Source organism: Erithacus rubecula (assembly GCF_903797595.1).
Source record: "Erithacus rubecula genome assembly, chromosome: 14".
Lineage (NCBI taxonomy): Eukaryota > Metazoa > Chordata > Aves > Passeriformes > Muscicapidae > Erithacus > Erithacus rubecula.
Window position 1 is genome coordinate 16321090 of NC_136666.1, and position 14500 is coordinate 16335589.

General features: G+C 41.1%; 1 protein-coding gene across 2 annotated transcripts; it reads left to right on the plus strand.

The window, feature by feature from the left end:
- Nucleotides 1-1429: 1429 nt before the first annotated feature.
- FAN1 (FANCD2 and FANCI associated nuclease 1) lies at nucleotides 1430-14052 on the plus strand. 2 transcript variants are annotated; one of them, XM_079318225.1, is made up of 13 exons: nucleotides 1430-2842; nucleotides 4651-4791; nucleotides 5522-5717; nucleotides 6032-6256; nucleotides 6729-6860; nucleotides 7930-8038; nucleotides 8732-8851; nucleotides 9181-9345; nucleotides 10262-10430; nucleotides 11185-11288; nucleotides 12329-12523; nucleotides 12911-13039; nucleotides 13832-14049. In XM_079318225.1, exons 1-13 carry the CDS (start codon nucleotides 1537-1539, stop codon nucleotides 13967-13969), a joined length of 3129 nt encoding a protein of 1042 aa, XP_079174351.1. In that variant the 5' UTR covers nucleotides 1430-1536; the 3' UTR covers nucleotides 13970-14049. The 2 variants fall into 2 exon arrangements, with proteins under 2 accessions (XP_079174351.1, XP_079174352.1); XM_079318226.1 differs by lacking the exon at nucleotides 9181-9345 and having other exon boundaries at nucleotides 1527-2842; nucleotides 13832-14052.
- Nucleotides 14053-14500: the final 448 nt, after the last annotated feature.

Genomic DNA, 14500 nt, shown 5'->3' on the forward strand with positions numbered 1-14500 from the left:
TCTGAGTGCTCAGTCACAGCTGCACAGGCTGTTGGTGCTCAGGCCGAGCTCGTGTGTCCCTTTTTGTGCCCTTGGCCCGCTCACCGAGCAGCGCCTGCCCCTCCCTGCACTGACAGGGGAGAGATCCTTTCATGTTTGTTATTATCAGCCAGAGGAATCACCGTTCGCAGAGCCCATACAAACAACTAACCTCAAAGTGAAAATATTTCACTATTTCCTCTTTCCCAAAAAACCTTACCACCAACACAAGAAACCTCCAGTTGGTGTTTCTGCGGGCCTCAGCGTTTTTCCATGGAAGTTCATGTGTTTGCCGCAGCCGCGCAGTGCCATCGGCGCTGCATTGCTCAGGCCTGGCGGCGCGGCCCGGCCCTCAGGGCGCGGCCTGGCCCCGCTCGGCCCCGGAACGGCGCGGAGCCGGTGCGTGGGGACCGGGGAGGCTGTGGGGGGCTGTGGGGGGCTGTGGGGGGCTGTGGGGGGCTGTGGGGGTCTGGGGCTGTGGGGGTCTGGGGGTGTGGGGGGCTCCGGCCGGGCTCCGTTCCTCGGGGGTCACAGCGGCTGTGGCTGCAGCGGGGCGGGATGGCAGCGCCGGGAATCGCTCGGGTACTTATGTACCAAAATAAGAGTATTGGTGTAATAGCGATACTCAGCTGTGATGGACAAAGGACTCTAACAATTTAGAGGTAGGGAGTGATTTTAAACAAATACATATTCATAATAACAGCCCCTCCCATTCCCCCGCTTCCATTGGTAATTAGCTTGAATAGCTATTAAGCATTGATTGACTTCTTAAATTGTCTGGGGTCGTTTTTGTGGGGAGGGGTCTTAAAAGGAGAAAGTAAGGCGAGTTTTCCTCACCCTAAACTCTTGACCTTTTATCAGTGACAATACAAATGATTCCTGGGGATAGTCCAGTTTCCCAAAGAATGGGTTTCTGGTTGCATTGTTTATTTTCCTTTGGATCTGCTCGCTAGTTTCATCTTTTCCCATTCTAAGCGCAAGATGAGCAAACATACAATGACAGACAATCAATTATTTAAGTTTCAGATAACTGCTGCTTTCTAACTTCTAACTTTTAATTATTTTCAGCAAGATAACTAAAATCTTAGTTTTCTGAGATTAGTTTTCATGGTGCCTGTACAGCGGAGCCTCGGCAGCTCCTGAGCCCCTGCACCCCCTGCTTGGCACCAAAAACCATCTGTCAGCAGCGAGCAAGAACACTTAGATTGGTTTTCCATTTATTAAGGCGTTTAATAAAGATAGCTGCAGTGCTCAGCTTGCCTGTGCTGTGCTTCCCTGCCTAGTAATGCAAGCTAAAGGACAGCAGCGTTGTAAGTTAAGGATTGCTTGATTTCTCCACTTGTCTTCTGTTCATCTTGGTTGCATCTGGTACCTTAGAAGACCACTCATTCAATGTATTTTTTTTTTCAAGGAATGTCAGAGGATTACAGATGGAAAAGGAAAAGCCAAGAAAAGTTTTTTTAAATATTACAAAATAAAGGAATATGACCTGAAAGGAGTTGTCTGTGAAGTTTTGTAATGGCAGAAGGTAGATCTTCAGGAATCAAAAGATCCCAAATAAGTCTGTCACTCAGTAAAAATAAGAAGAGAAAAGAAGCAACAAGAAAAGCAGAAGTTACAGGAACACCATCTACGCCTTCGGCATCATCCTCTATTACTTCTTTTTTTAACAATGTCCCCCCTACCAAAATTAACTGTCCTATGTGTGGGCAGTTGGTGCCAAGATATGGAATAAATAAGCACATTGATGAAATATGTCAGAGAAACCATAGTGAGATTGCTGCCACTGATGATACACTGATTAGGAATAAAGGACCCTCAGCTGCAAATCCAAGCAATAATTCCAGCTCATATTTTTCAAAAAACCTCTTAAACTTAGAAACAAGCCCTTCCAAAAGTAATTTATTGAAAGCAGGAGGGAGTGCTGCACAACTGACTAGTCCTTATTTTAGCAGTAGTGGTTCAGTCTTTAGTGCTAGCAATGAATCCCAGGCTCAAACAGTGAGAACAGTCTCTTTGGGAAGCTTGTCTTCAAAACTGTCCAGAAGACGTTGTCTACAGGGAGGAAAACAGGTCCTGTATGAAGAGATCAACTCTTCCCCTCCAGCTGTTCACAGTGCCTGTGGAAGTGCTGCAGCTCTGGATGATGGTGATGGTGATGAGGCTGATGCTGGGCAGAGTTCTCAGAAAGAAAATCAGCCTTCTCAGAGAGAGCACCAGGAACAGCATTTTTTCAAGAGGGAACCTGAATTTCAAAATGAAATAAACAAATGTAATCGAGAAGATCCTGTGGATATGGTTCAAGTACCTTTACTGGCTGCTAACAGTAATGACAAAAGGTTCCCATCTGGTACAAGGAGCACCAGAGCAGAAAGCAGGTCTGAAGGTGGGATACTTAGTCTTGATAAATTTGAAACATCTCAGGCCATCCATACTTCAGCAGAGCTGACCAGTAGTTTGGAAGTGGAGATTCAGCCTCTCACTGAGATTACTCCTTCTTCAAAGACAGAAGTGAACTGTGGGACAGAAAATTGCATTAGCAGGGATGAGGCAGAGGTACTTCCTGTGGAAGTTCTTGAAGACTTTAAGAATGACATGAACCATACTTTGTTAGAAACTGTGGAAAAGGCCGAGTCTGAGGATTCCACTGTGGACATTCTAGCTAAAATAGATGAGGTCCTCTCTGTGCCCAGCTCTCCTGATCACCCATACTACCTCCAGAATTTTTTAGTAGTGCTGAGAGCAGTGTTGAAGAATGAAGATGATGTCAGACTATTTAATGAACAAGATTTGAACATTATAACCAAGTTCTACAAATTATCAGGTATCTTTTTTTTAAAAAAATACATTTCCATATTCCCTCTTGTAGAGAGCATTGTTACATAGTTTTATATGAGAGGTGCTGTATCAATTGACAATTTAACTTGATCAATTTAAGGGAAGAAGCTCCTTTTTCTGAGGAGATGTACCCCTCAGTGGCTTTTTGTAAATAAACTCTTGTAATGTTCTTAGGTACTGCTTCTGACAGAATGGGGGGAGACAGCCTCACACAGCCCTCCCAGCAGCCTGGCTTGAATCCTTGGATCTGAGCTGGGCCATGGACACAAGCAGCCAAACCTGGGCAGGGGGATGTGTCTGGAGAGCCCATTGATGCACTCCAGACCATAAGAATATTACAGTAGGGACATTTTGGAGCTTGGTAATGCCTTGTTTATCTTGATGTAGTTAAAGGGGGATATATAAAAAAAGAAAGCAACAAAAGTCTCATTACTGACTCTCTGGGGCAAGCAGCAGATGCACATCAATCACATGCAAAGATCCAGGAATGAACTCACAGTTAGGCCAGTAGTGTATGCAGGCATTGCCTACTTTGACAAACACTAAAAGAGATGTTCAGGATACACCTTCCCCATTTCCACACTCTGTTCCCTGGATGTGAAAAACACTGATCAGTAACAGGAGCTTATTCTGTTAGATTAAATAACTTGTTTCTCTTTCAGTAGTGTAATTTCAGCATTCCTCTCTCATGTGAGTTGGGAATACAGAAAGAATTACTGCAAAGTGGTTCTCATAAATCCATGTCTGCACTGGATGTGAGGTGACAGATGAAATAATCTCTCTTTGCAGGGTAGGAAAGGTGCTGCAGCTGAGCTGTGAGAAGTGAAGGATAGCACTAAGTCATAGATAACAAATCCTGGACAATTGCCAGATGAATGTCATTGCCTTCAAGAAATACCAGGCAGGATACTTTAAAAGTTCAGGTAGATGAGTTATCTGTCCCACATGAGAAGTTTCTACCCAAGTGTTGTCTTTCAGTTTTCATAACACAAAAAAGCCCACACACCTCCTTAGTACTATGAAGTTGCTTGAATATAGGTATTTTCCAGTATTTAATTATTTTCTGCTGAAACATCTACCATTCTTCAGTGAGTTTTCTCTCACTCAGTGAAAGTTTATGAGGCTTACTATGAAATTATCATTGCAGCACTAGTTTGGTCAGTTCCATGGTCTGGGGAAAGAATGTCCTTTTTCCTTTCTCCAGAATGATAAAAACTGGAGACAGACTTTAAAGAAATTATAAACCCACGGAGAAATGACAAGCTTATATGTCTGAATGTAGTTCTCCCCATGAACTGATCCTGGAAAGATTCTGCTAAAGAAAAGGCTGAAAAAGTTTGATAAGAACAGGAGAATTGTTTATCTGCCATTATTCTGTCAGACTGCAGCTTCTTTTGTTCCCTAGCATGAAATGTTTGGGTATTGAATGACTGTGTAAGAAAGCAAAACAACACAGAATGCAGGGTTGAAAATGAAGTTCTTTGTCTATAAAACTAAATATTTATTGAAGGATAAGCATGTCAAAATGCATTTTAGTAATGTACATTACTTAGAAAATGTGTTGCAATACTTTTCCATCTACAAAACTTAAAGAAGATAAATAAAAGATAATAAACTTATTAATTACTTGGAAAGGTAAGACTAGTATTTCACCAAGTCTGCTTGTAGAACACGGGGAGATTTAAAATGTATTTTAGAGAGTACTTACATCAAAGTAATTTTTCTTACATCTAAGTACTTAGTTTAGAATTTACTCTTCTTTTTGTCCTTCCCTACTTTAAATAAAATTTGCAGTTGGTGGACAGAAGTTGTATGTGAGACTTTTTCAACGCAAGCTGAACTGGTTGAAGGTGAACAAAATAGAGTATGAGGAGATAAGCATGGATTTGTCACCAATCATTGAAGAACTGGCTGAGGCCAGATTTCTACAAACAGGTAAGGCCAGCATTAATAAACCTTTAAAATGCTACTAATAAAATCTGAAGTTGTGGCAGGTTAGAGATCAATGCACCACATGCTTGTCTGTGCCTAGAAAAGAGAATAGAGGAACAGAATAAAAGCTTCAGGTAGATGAGTGGTCTAGTGAAAATACAAATAGTGCCAAATAGATAATGGAGAACACCAGTTTTTCTGGACAGCATTTCTTTTATAATTCAACAGAATTTTTAAATCTTTGCAGTTGTTTTGGCATTGTAGAGGGTGGTTTTTTTCCTGGTTATTCCATTCCTTCAAAGTAGACCTGTGAAAAGGTCCAGAAGAAGGTGCAGAAGAATTTCAGGATGAACCAGATTGTATTTGTTAATACATTTTTTAAGAACCTGATGCCTATATAACTTAAATCAAAATTACAAGATCCTTATATAACTTGAATTATAGGATATCAATGTAACCTATATATTTCCAATATAATATAATATGACCAATGTATCTATATAACCTGATATCAATATAACCCAAATCATAACTTTTATACCTATATAATCTATTATAAACCCCAGTCTATTGGGTTTTATAATTTTTTATATTTATTTTTTTTTTCCAGCCTATCTTTTGGGCATCAAATCAAAATTGTTAGGTTAGTGCTAGGTTGTATGAATGTACTCTGAGCTTTGCTTGAGTCTATGTGTATAACACAATGAAAATATGTGGATAATTTTACTTTTAGAGTCTGAATTGGAAGATCTGTGTGAAGGGCTGGATTTACTTTCAGCCCCTGAGCTAAGAACACTGGCAAAAGTCTTTCACTTGCCAAACCCAAATGGTCAGAAACAGCAACTTGTGGATGATTTTCTGAAGTTGTCAAAGCAGCGTTCAATCTTCAGCAGGAGTCAGGCTGGTATTGGGACAGTGATTTTAAAAAGGTAAATGTTTACAGCTGCATTTTGCAGGTGAATGGATGTTGTGCTTCAAATGACTAAAATCTAGATGTCTTGTCAAGAGAGGAATGCATTTAGTAAATTTATTGATAAAATGGTGGCATTACATTTCAATTCACAGTGAGTCAAAGGGAAGGGTAAATACTAAACTGCATAGTCTCTCTGCTTCTTTCAAGGAAAATCAAGTTTATGCATTAATTGGCTTGAAAAAAAATTGTTCTCATACTTCATTCAGTATATTTTAGTTTTTACAAGTCATGGTAAAAACCATGTTATAATATTTTTATTTGTCCTTCCAGGGTGAAGAACCTGGCTGGAAAGTGTGTCAGGGTCTGCAAAGGCACTCGGGCTGTCTTTTCCAGAATCCTGCTGCTGTTTTCACTGCCTGAGTCACTGGAGGAGGAAGAAGCTGGGCAAGGCCTGCTCTCCACAATCCTTAGGGCAAACATGGGGCATATGGTGTTCCCCAGCTACACAGTAAACAGGAAAACACAGATCTTCCAGGACAGAGAGGATCTCATCAGGTAGGGAGAGCTTTGGCAACTCTCTTCATTTCTAGAAAAGCTTTACTGCAAGACTTGTGCAGGCAGATAAGAATTCCAATGTAGAGCTGCAGATGTAAATAAGTAGAAGTGTTAATTTTGCAATCATTTTAAGTACATTTTTGTATCGAGCTAGGGCTTGTAATTCACAGTGGCTTGCACTTTGAAACAAAATAGCTTATTTATTTGCTTCATGATCATGTGATGAAAGCTGTTTCTTCATTTGCTGTGCTGATTCTGAGCTAAACAAAAACTATATTCTCTATTGTTAAGTAAATTTAAACATAATGTGCCCTGCTAGTTTAAACTCTGCTAATTCTTCAAGGTTGGGAATAAAGATGGCTGCATGTCTTTGGATGGTTCAATGTCTTTGGAGACTGGAAGGGAAAGAATTTATTTCTTTCAGATATAGATGCTTTTTAAGTGTAATAAAGTTGTAGTTTTTTTACCACAGATATGCAACTGCTGTTCATCTGTTAAATGATATAGCCACCTCTATGGTAAATGGGAACTGGGAAGAAGCTCATCATCTCTATTTGTGTGCTAAGGAAACCTGGAGTGAACTGAAGGATCACCCCTCTTTGAGGTAGTGAACTGGGAACTGCTGAGTGTATTATCTTACCTTGGGTGCTTTTCCTTTGGAGAGAGGTTTATCAGCTAGAGATGTTATTTAAATCTGATAAAGCAAGAGACTTCAATGTTCTTGAAAGCTTGGAACTTCCTAATTGCTTAGCTTTTAAGTTACAAAGTGAAAATACCTTTTTTTTATAAAATCATGGGCAAGAGTTGGTAGGCATAGACATAGCACTAAAACAGTTCTGTTCTGTGCACCATGCAGGAGAACAAGAGCCTTATTTTTCCCTTGTCATAGCTCTTTTTCTGATGGCTTTCAAACAAATGGCAATAAGCAGAAATTAAAATTGACTGTGAACAAAAGGATGTTGCAAATGTTATGGGAAAACATGCTGGGTTGTTCATGTCTTTAGATTTCCAAGTGGGTGTTGCTCAGGAAATGTTATGGGATATCTGAGAGCTGACATGTATTGGGTTTGAAGTGTTGTTCATCAGTTTTTCTTTTATTTTGTTTTCTGGCTTAATGATACACCACAAGTTAAAGCCTTATGTTTGGCATTATATTCAATTCCATGGCAACTGATTTAAAATAATATTCCTAGATGTTAATGTGGAGGTCTGTTCCATTTTACACTGAAGAAAGTAGAAAAATCTATTTTGATTTTAATAAAACATTCAAAACATTTGTCCTGAAACACAGAGGTGCCTATGTTAGTATTCTTTTATGGCAGGAAGACTTTTTCTTTTGTCCAGCTTTGTTTCTGAAGTTAAACTGCTGTGTTATGGGAATTAGTTGGTAACAAAATATGATGTAGTAAGTTACTGTTTTGTGTCTGTTGTAAAATTGATTAACTGATAATTCTACTGGTGTTGAAACTAAAATATGCTGTGCAAGTGCAGCTTGTACCTGCTCTCTAAGCTAAATTATTGCCTTACCTTTGGGTTCTTGACTTTGCAGCTGGGGTACTCATTTCAGATCAAATTGAATATATAAGGCATTTAATTTGGTAAATGCTTTAGATATAAGTATTCTTAGTAAAACTGGCATAATGGAATTGATCTGAACTGCTTTTATTTTTCAGCTATCACAGAATTTTACCTGATTACCTGCGACGTTTCACAGTTGGCTGGGTGTACACAAGAATCCTTTCTCAAGGAGTTGAAATTCTGCAGAGGCTTCACAAGTATAAGGTAAAGTGGTGAAGTGAATAGAATTGTAAATCAATATTCATTTCTGATGTGACTGGAAAGTGGTGGTAATGTTTGCCAGGACTTGCTACAGTTCTAGTAACAGGTTACTTTTAAGGGAAAAGAGCCCTTTTTTGTGCTCCTTTAGAAAGTTAAATTGTTTTGATTTCTGCTTATGCTTTGAAGATCTACCATATGTAATACACCATAAAACTATTGCTGAGATATGCTTGTTTCATTATTTAAAGATAGCTGTGTTAGATTTGGCTATTCTTTTAAATAAGAAAAATCTTGGAAGAGAAGTCTTCTAGAAATCCTTGCCTCTTCCTTAGAGAACTCACATCTCCAAAGGCCTCTGATTTGCATGTTAATCAGATTGTTTTGAAAAAGACTCCACCTCTGCAAAAAGCAAAATGTAATGCTTAAGATACTTTTCATAAACAATAAGGGATACAGAAAGAATAAAAAATACTGTATATTCGGCAGCTAACCTTTAAATTTACATAAAAATGCTTCTATTCTAAAGTTTTTATGATACACATATGGATCTGAAATGGGTATATTTGGGTAGTGGAGTAAAAAAGTAGGTTTGCATTGTCCAGAGACAAAGTTTCTGTAATATTCATTAGTTAGAAGGGAAAGTGACAAGCTAACTTGAGCTTGTTTTTGTAATGAGCTACAATCCCGTTGCTACAGGAAGCAGTGCAGCAGCTGCAGAGCCTCCTGGCCCAGGACGTGTATTGTGCAGACAGCAGAGGGAGATGGTGGGATCGGCTGGCTCTCAATTTACATCAGCACTTGAAAAACACTAAGAAGGTATCTTCACAACTGCTGCTGGAAAGCTGGAAACACTGCAGGCAATCCTCTGAAAACATTTTTTTAAGTCTTTCTTGTGGAAAGAACAGTGGAGTGGAGTCTCCTAAAAATGTAGATTTTGTTAAGAATACTAAGATCAGTTTCAACCAAGAAAATGAATCCACTTCCTTAATCTTATACTGATGAGTAGAAATCGAGGGGAATAGTATAAATTTGAATCCTGAAGCCTCCCTGTGCAAAAAGTTACTTGTTGATTTGAACTTCACCCCATCAGTCATCAAGAGGCGTGCAGAGCTGTCCCGAGTGCCTGTGTGTCCCTTGCTCTGCAGGCTGTCGGCTGCATCCGGAGGGGACTGTCCGACCCCGCCGTGCGCTCCGGGCACCGCCTGTCGCTGTGCCAGCGCGCCCTGCGCCTCCGGGACTCGCCCAGCTGCCAGCAGCTGCAGGGCCAGCTGCACGGCCTGCCCCTGCTCACCGTGCACCATGTCACACACGTAAGAGGGGAGCAGCAGCTCCCGAGCTCTCTTCTCACTAGGGAAAGCAAGCTGGGAGACTTGGTGCTGTGCGCCAGCCTCTGACGGTGCGGTGCAGGAAAAGAATGCTAATGCGCTGATAAAACAAAAGCCCCTTGTCATCAAATACTGCTAGCTCTGTCAGCTTCTTATCTGAAGTTAGTCAGCTGTACACTGATCTAATTTGCATTGCTTTGTATTTGTTATGGGTGTGATCAGCCATAAACTCCACTAATTTATCAGTAATGCCCTCAGAGCCTTTCTGGCTGATTCTGATCAATTCAAGGCATTGCCTCTGGTGGCTGCAGGCCAAGCAATGTGTGCTAGAAGAAGTAATGGCAACCTTAGCATGTTGTCATCATTAGATTAATGGCTAAAAAAATGCCACTGCTCTTTTAGGAACCTTTGGAAGTTATGCATTCTGAATATGTGTTATGCAAATATTCAGTGTGGGACACTTGCATCATATTTGAATTAATTAACCCCCCCCCCCCCCCATATTTACCATACCATTGTAAAGATAATTCTGTCTGGGCAAAATCAGAGCAAAGCCTCACTTTCTCTCTCACTTTCTCCTCATGCCATGTCTCCCTGCAGTCCTTCTTTGTCTCAGCCCAGAGTCTGTCTTAGTTTTCTGTGGTTTTGCTCCTGGTCTTGCATATACAAAATCTACATTCCCATCTGCCTGGAGTTTTTGCTAGATATTTGTTTTCTTAAAAACAAGGGTTTATAAAAACTGAACAGGGTGATTGCACAGGAGTGATGGGTTAAGTTTTATTCAGCTGATTTTTGGAAAAAAATCTACTTCTGATTTTAAGAAAACTGAAGGGGGGGGATTTTGGGCTAAAGCTTTTAAAATGTGATGCTGGAAAGTAACAAAATGTTTTAATATGTTCAGGTTACAATCAGTGGAAAGATGTGTCCTCAGACAGGAATGGGAAAATCTGTGTTTCTCTTGGAGGATGTTGGTGATGGAGAAGGAGGTGAAGACTGCAGGGGATCCACAATCATGTGCTCAGTTGAGGAACTGGCATTAACTCATTACAGGAGGAATGGTTTTGATCAGGGTAACAGTCCTGTTGCTTTGGGGATATTTTGCAGTAAAATCACTGTGGGAGTAAATAAAGAAACTATTTACTAATCAGTTTAGTTAATAGACCAGTTTTAGCTGATTTAGACCAGATTTTAGGCTGATTCTGTTTTCCTTCCCACCTCTAATACATCACTTCCTTACCAAAGTGCTCTGTGTTTTCAACCTGACCTGCTTCCTGGCCTTCAATGATTTGCTGCCTTTAGTTACTAAGGATGGTTTTGAAATGTATTGGGAAAAACCCCAGTGTTTTCTCTTCATCTGCAAAGAAAATAGCTTACTTTGCCTTCCTTACCATTGAACAGCTAAGGGTAAAACAGCATTATCATCTAAGGGAGTGTCACTAAGGAAATTTAAACCTGCACTGATTTTTGGTACTAGATGACCATGAAAACAGTATATACCAATAGCATAACACTGCAGGGTTTTTTTTTAAAAGGCTCTATTAGTAGCTTTTCATGTATTTTTACAATTTAGGAGCTATGAAAAACCATCAGCTAGTAAGAATATATAGGTCTGTTTTACAGGAAAAAAGTAAAATTGAGAAAGGTAGGCAGATTATTTTTAAAGATAAAATTTGTATTTTTCTATAAAATATATATTTTAATATAGTTTTATTTTATTGATAATACTGTTGCAGCAAAAGTGGGGGTTGTGATGGTTCAGTACCTCTTCATATGACATTGCTGTAGAAACTAATGTTTCCATTTTTATTAAATTCTGCCATTCAGGTATTCATGGGGAAGGCTCAACGTTTATTACACTGTATGGGATTCTAATGTGGGATATCATTTTCATGGATGACATACCTGACGTGTTCAGAACTTCCTATCAGGTAATTTGAAAGGTTTTCATTAGTTAATTTATTTCCCTGTTGCTGTAGACTCAGTAACCATTTTAAAATCTTATTTGGGATTAGATTAACATTTTATTCTAAGGGACTTTCCAGACAGATCTTGGTGCTTCCTTCATTTTATTATTTGTTATATTTGGTTTTCTAACAAAGACCTCCTCAGTAAGCAGTTGCTGTGTCAGGCTGGTTTCACAGTCAGAGAGGGTGGGATTTGTCTGCTTAAATGCTGTGTCCTGTAGCTGAGCTCTCTGGGCAAGGTGCCCTTGATAGCCAGTGGAGAAACACTGCTGTGCTCCAGCCTAGTTCCTCTTGTTAGAAGATGACACATTCCATTATAAAAAATAAATCTGTTTCTTTTCAATAGTCTTGTTTTTAAACTCAGGTTTGTTAACACCCCCACCACCCCACCATTTTTTTGGAATCATCCCTCCTTTTTGACAAAGAAAGGAGCAAACAAACAACATTAGACAGCCCTCTCCAACAGCTCCCTGTAACACCCTAAGCTGAATGATTTCAGGTGAACATGTGGGTTTATTTGTCTTCACCACCTGAAGCAGAAGTCCTTGTGGCTGAGCTTAAAACCACCAGGCTCATGAGTAGGGCAGGAGGGACAGCTGTAACTCCAAAGGCCATACAAAGCTGAGAAATGGAATTCATACAAATAGCTCCTCTTGTCCTTATTAATGCAGAGCAAAGCTATCCTGATCCTCAGGCATCAACAATGAGCTGACAGCTCACACCTGATCTCTCTGTCATTTCTAGGCTGTATTTTGTGGGATTATGTGTAGCAGCTGTTTGTGTAAGGCTGTTTCCTAAGCCCTCTGCATGTGCTTTTGAAAAGCTGGTGTGTCTCTGGCCCTGCCTGTTCAGCAGGGTCAAAGCTGAATGGGCACGTTCAAGATAAATCAGCTCAGTGTTTGAGTGACTTTGAACTTAACAAAAAAATGAAGTAGGACATTGTCATTCTGGGAGTAGCTGCTGTGGTGGCAGTTCCTGACACCTGTATTTACCTTTTCATCCAGACATTCCCTCTGGATTTATACACTGACAGCTTCTATGAGAACAGGAGGGCTGTCATCGAGGCCAGACTCCAGCAGATTCACACAGCTTCCTCAGAGACTCTGGCTAAGCTGGTTGCTGATGTCTGGACCACTCAGGAGGGAAAAGCAGCAGCCCTGGTTAACTGGGGACGTTTTGTTTCCCTCCAGCAAGTCCAGGTAAGTAACTATTGTCCAGCATGGGCACTCCAATTAGTCTTGACATTCAATTACACATGGCCCTTGTGTGCTCACAGGTTGTATTGAGGCACTGAGCCACGGCAGATGGAGAGTGGTGGGAGGGAGGAGTTGGGATTAGGGGTTATCGCGCTGAAGTCCCTGCCCCTAAAGGTAGTGTTACAATTTTCTCATATGGCCGCTTTTCCTGCAACACTAGCTGGGAATACCGCAGAGAAATCGACGTAAAAAACATCTACTTACATTTCTTGTTACACCAGACTAAACAAATAGCTGAGCCAATTCCTCCAGTGTTCTTGCGAGGGTTCAGAAATGGTTCTGCAGGACATGAAAACCAAGCCCAACCCCGCAGCAAACCTTGTGTTGCAGAGCCTGGTCTCTTGCCTGGGAGGAGCGTTCCTGAGCGGCGTTTTGCGGCGGCTTTCCCGGGACCTGCGGCACTGCCGGGGGGGGCTGCCCGACCTGCTGGTGTGGCGCTCGCACAGCCAGCACTTCAAGGTGCGTGGGGAGCACGGAAACGCTCAGCGCTCGGTGCCTTCCCTCCTGTAAAACCTCGCACTCTGCCCACGCGAATTGTGGTTTCCTGTGGCGGTGGAGGCAGATGCGCAGCTCGGCTGCCCTGCCCCCGCGGAGCAGTGGGTGATTATCTGCTGATTAATGGGCATAGGGAGCAGCAACCATCTACAGGTTGGTGTAGAAAAGATGTTTGATGGATTATAATGTAAAGCACCTGTCACCAATCAGCCACACATTGTTAGGAAGGAGTTCTGCTGGCACCGGTTAGAGAAAATCTGGACTATTTGAGTCTACAACGACTGTGTCTGTGTCTGCTACAGAAACTGAGTAAACAGGCACGGATGGTGCCTTGCATGGTAGTGGAACAGCTACTTGAAGACTATTGGACATCTCATCCGTTGGAACAACTTGTTATGTGTTTATGATACAGAGCTGAATAGCAGAAATTATTTTTCTAGAACACCTGAATAAGTTTGCTGTCACTATCAGTTGGAACAAGTGAGGGTGCAGACAATTGATTTTTCAGTATGAGATATCTTAATTCACAGAGCTTCTGTCTGTGTTTTGGTGGATATTTACTATATATAATTTCACTCTCTTAAATTTTGAAATACAGGGTAATAATTTAGCACCCACTGCACCTTCCATTGTGCTAAAATCTCTATTATTTTTGTTGCAACTAATAGCTCTAAAAAAAAAAAATACTTCTTCTGTGGGAGCTAATGACTTCCCAGTTTCTCCAGGGACATTTCTAACCCTGCCCTTTCCTTGCAGCTGGTGGAGGTGAAGGGCCCCCACGACCGCCTGTCTCCCAAGCAGATGCTGTGGCTGAGTGAGCTGCAGCAGCTGGGGGCTGCAGTGGAGGTTTGCCACGTGCAGGATGTTGGAGGCAAGAGCAAACACCTCAGCTGAAGAGGTCAGGTCATGTGGGGAATGGACAGCACACACCCATGGCTGGTGTTGCTTATTAAAAATAATTTGTTCTAAAATTCTGGTTTCTTGGAACATTATTGTAGTCCTTTTTAGCACCAAACATTCTAAAATGTAATTTATGAAAACTGTCAGTATGATTTAGTGCATGTCACTTTGTGTTTAGAAGAGTAGAGCCCTTCCCTTCTCTCCACAATTCCTGACTTTACCTCTGGGGTAATCTGGGTTTGCCCACTGACAAGGAAGACCTGCCTTCATGCCCTGAGAGCACCATCAGCTCCTGCTCATTTCCATGGTGCCTTTGTGGCCTAAATTCCTTCTTTTTGCCAAGTTTCCTTGCATTTTAAGTTCAGCCTCTTGCCAGGATTGTCAGGTCCAGTGTGGTTCTCTGCCTGTCCCCTCTTACATTTTGTATTTGAATTTTGCATTTGTAAACAGATACAGGTGTTCAAGGATGGCAGATACAGGGCATGCTGTTCTAATGTGCTGCTGTGTATCAAAGGTTAATTTATT

Bases quoted from the DNA above. Each gene is read 5' to 3' on its own strand.
- FAN1 (XM_079318225.1), top strand. From the start codon at position 1,537: ATGGCAGAAGGTAGATCTTCAGGAATCAAAAGATCCCAAATAAGTCTG. The intron at 4,792-5,521 runs GTAAGGCCAGCA...TTTTACTTTTAG, and splicing joins GGCCAGATTTCTACAAACAG to AGTCTGAATTGGAAGATCTG. The intron at 10,431-11,184 runs GTAACAGTCCTG...TCTGCCATTCAG, and splicing joins GAGGAATGGTTTTGATCAGG to GTATTCATGGGGAAGGCTCA.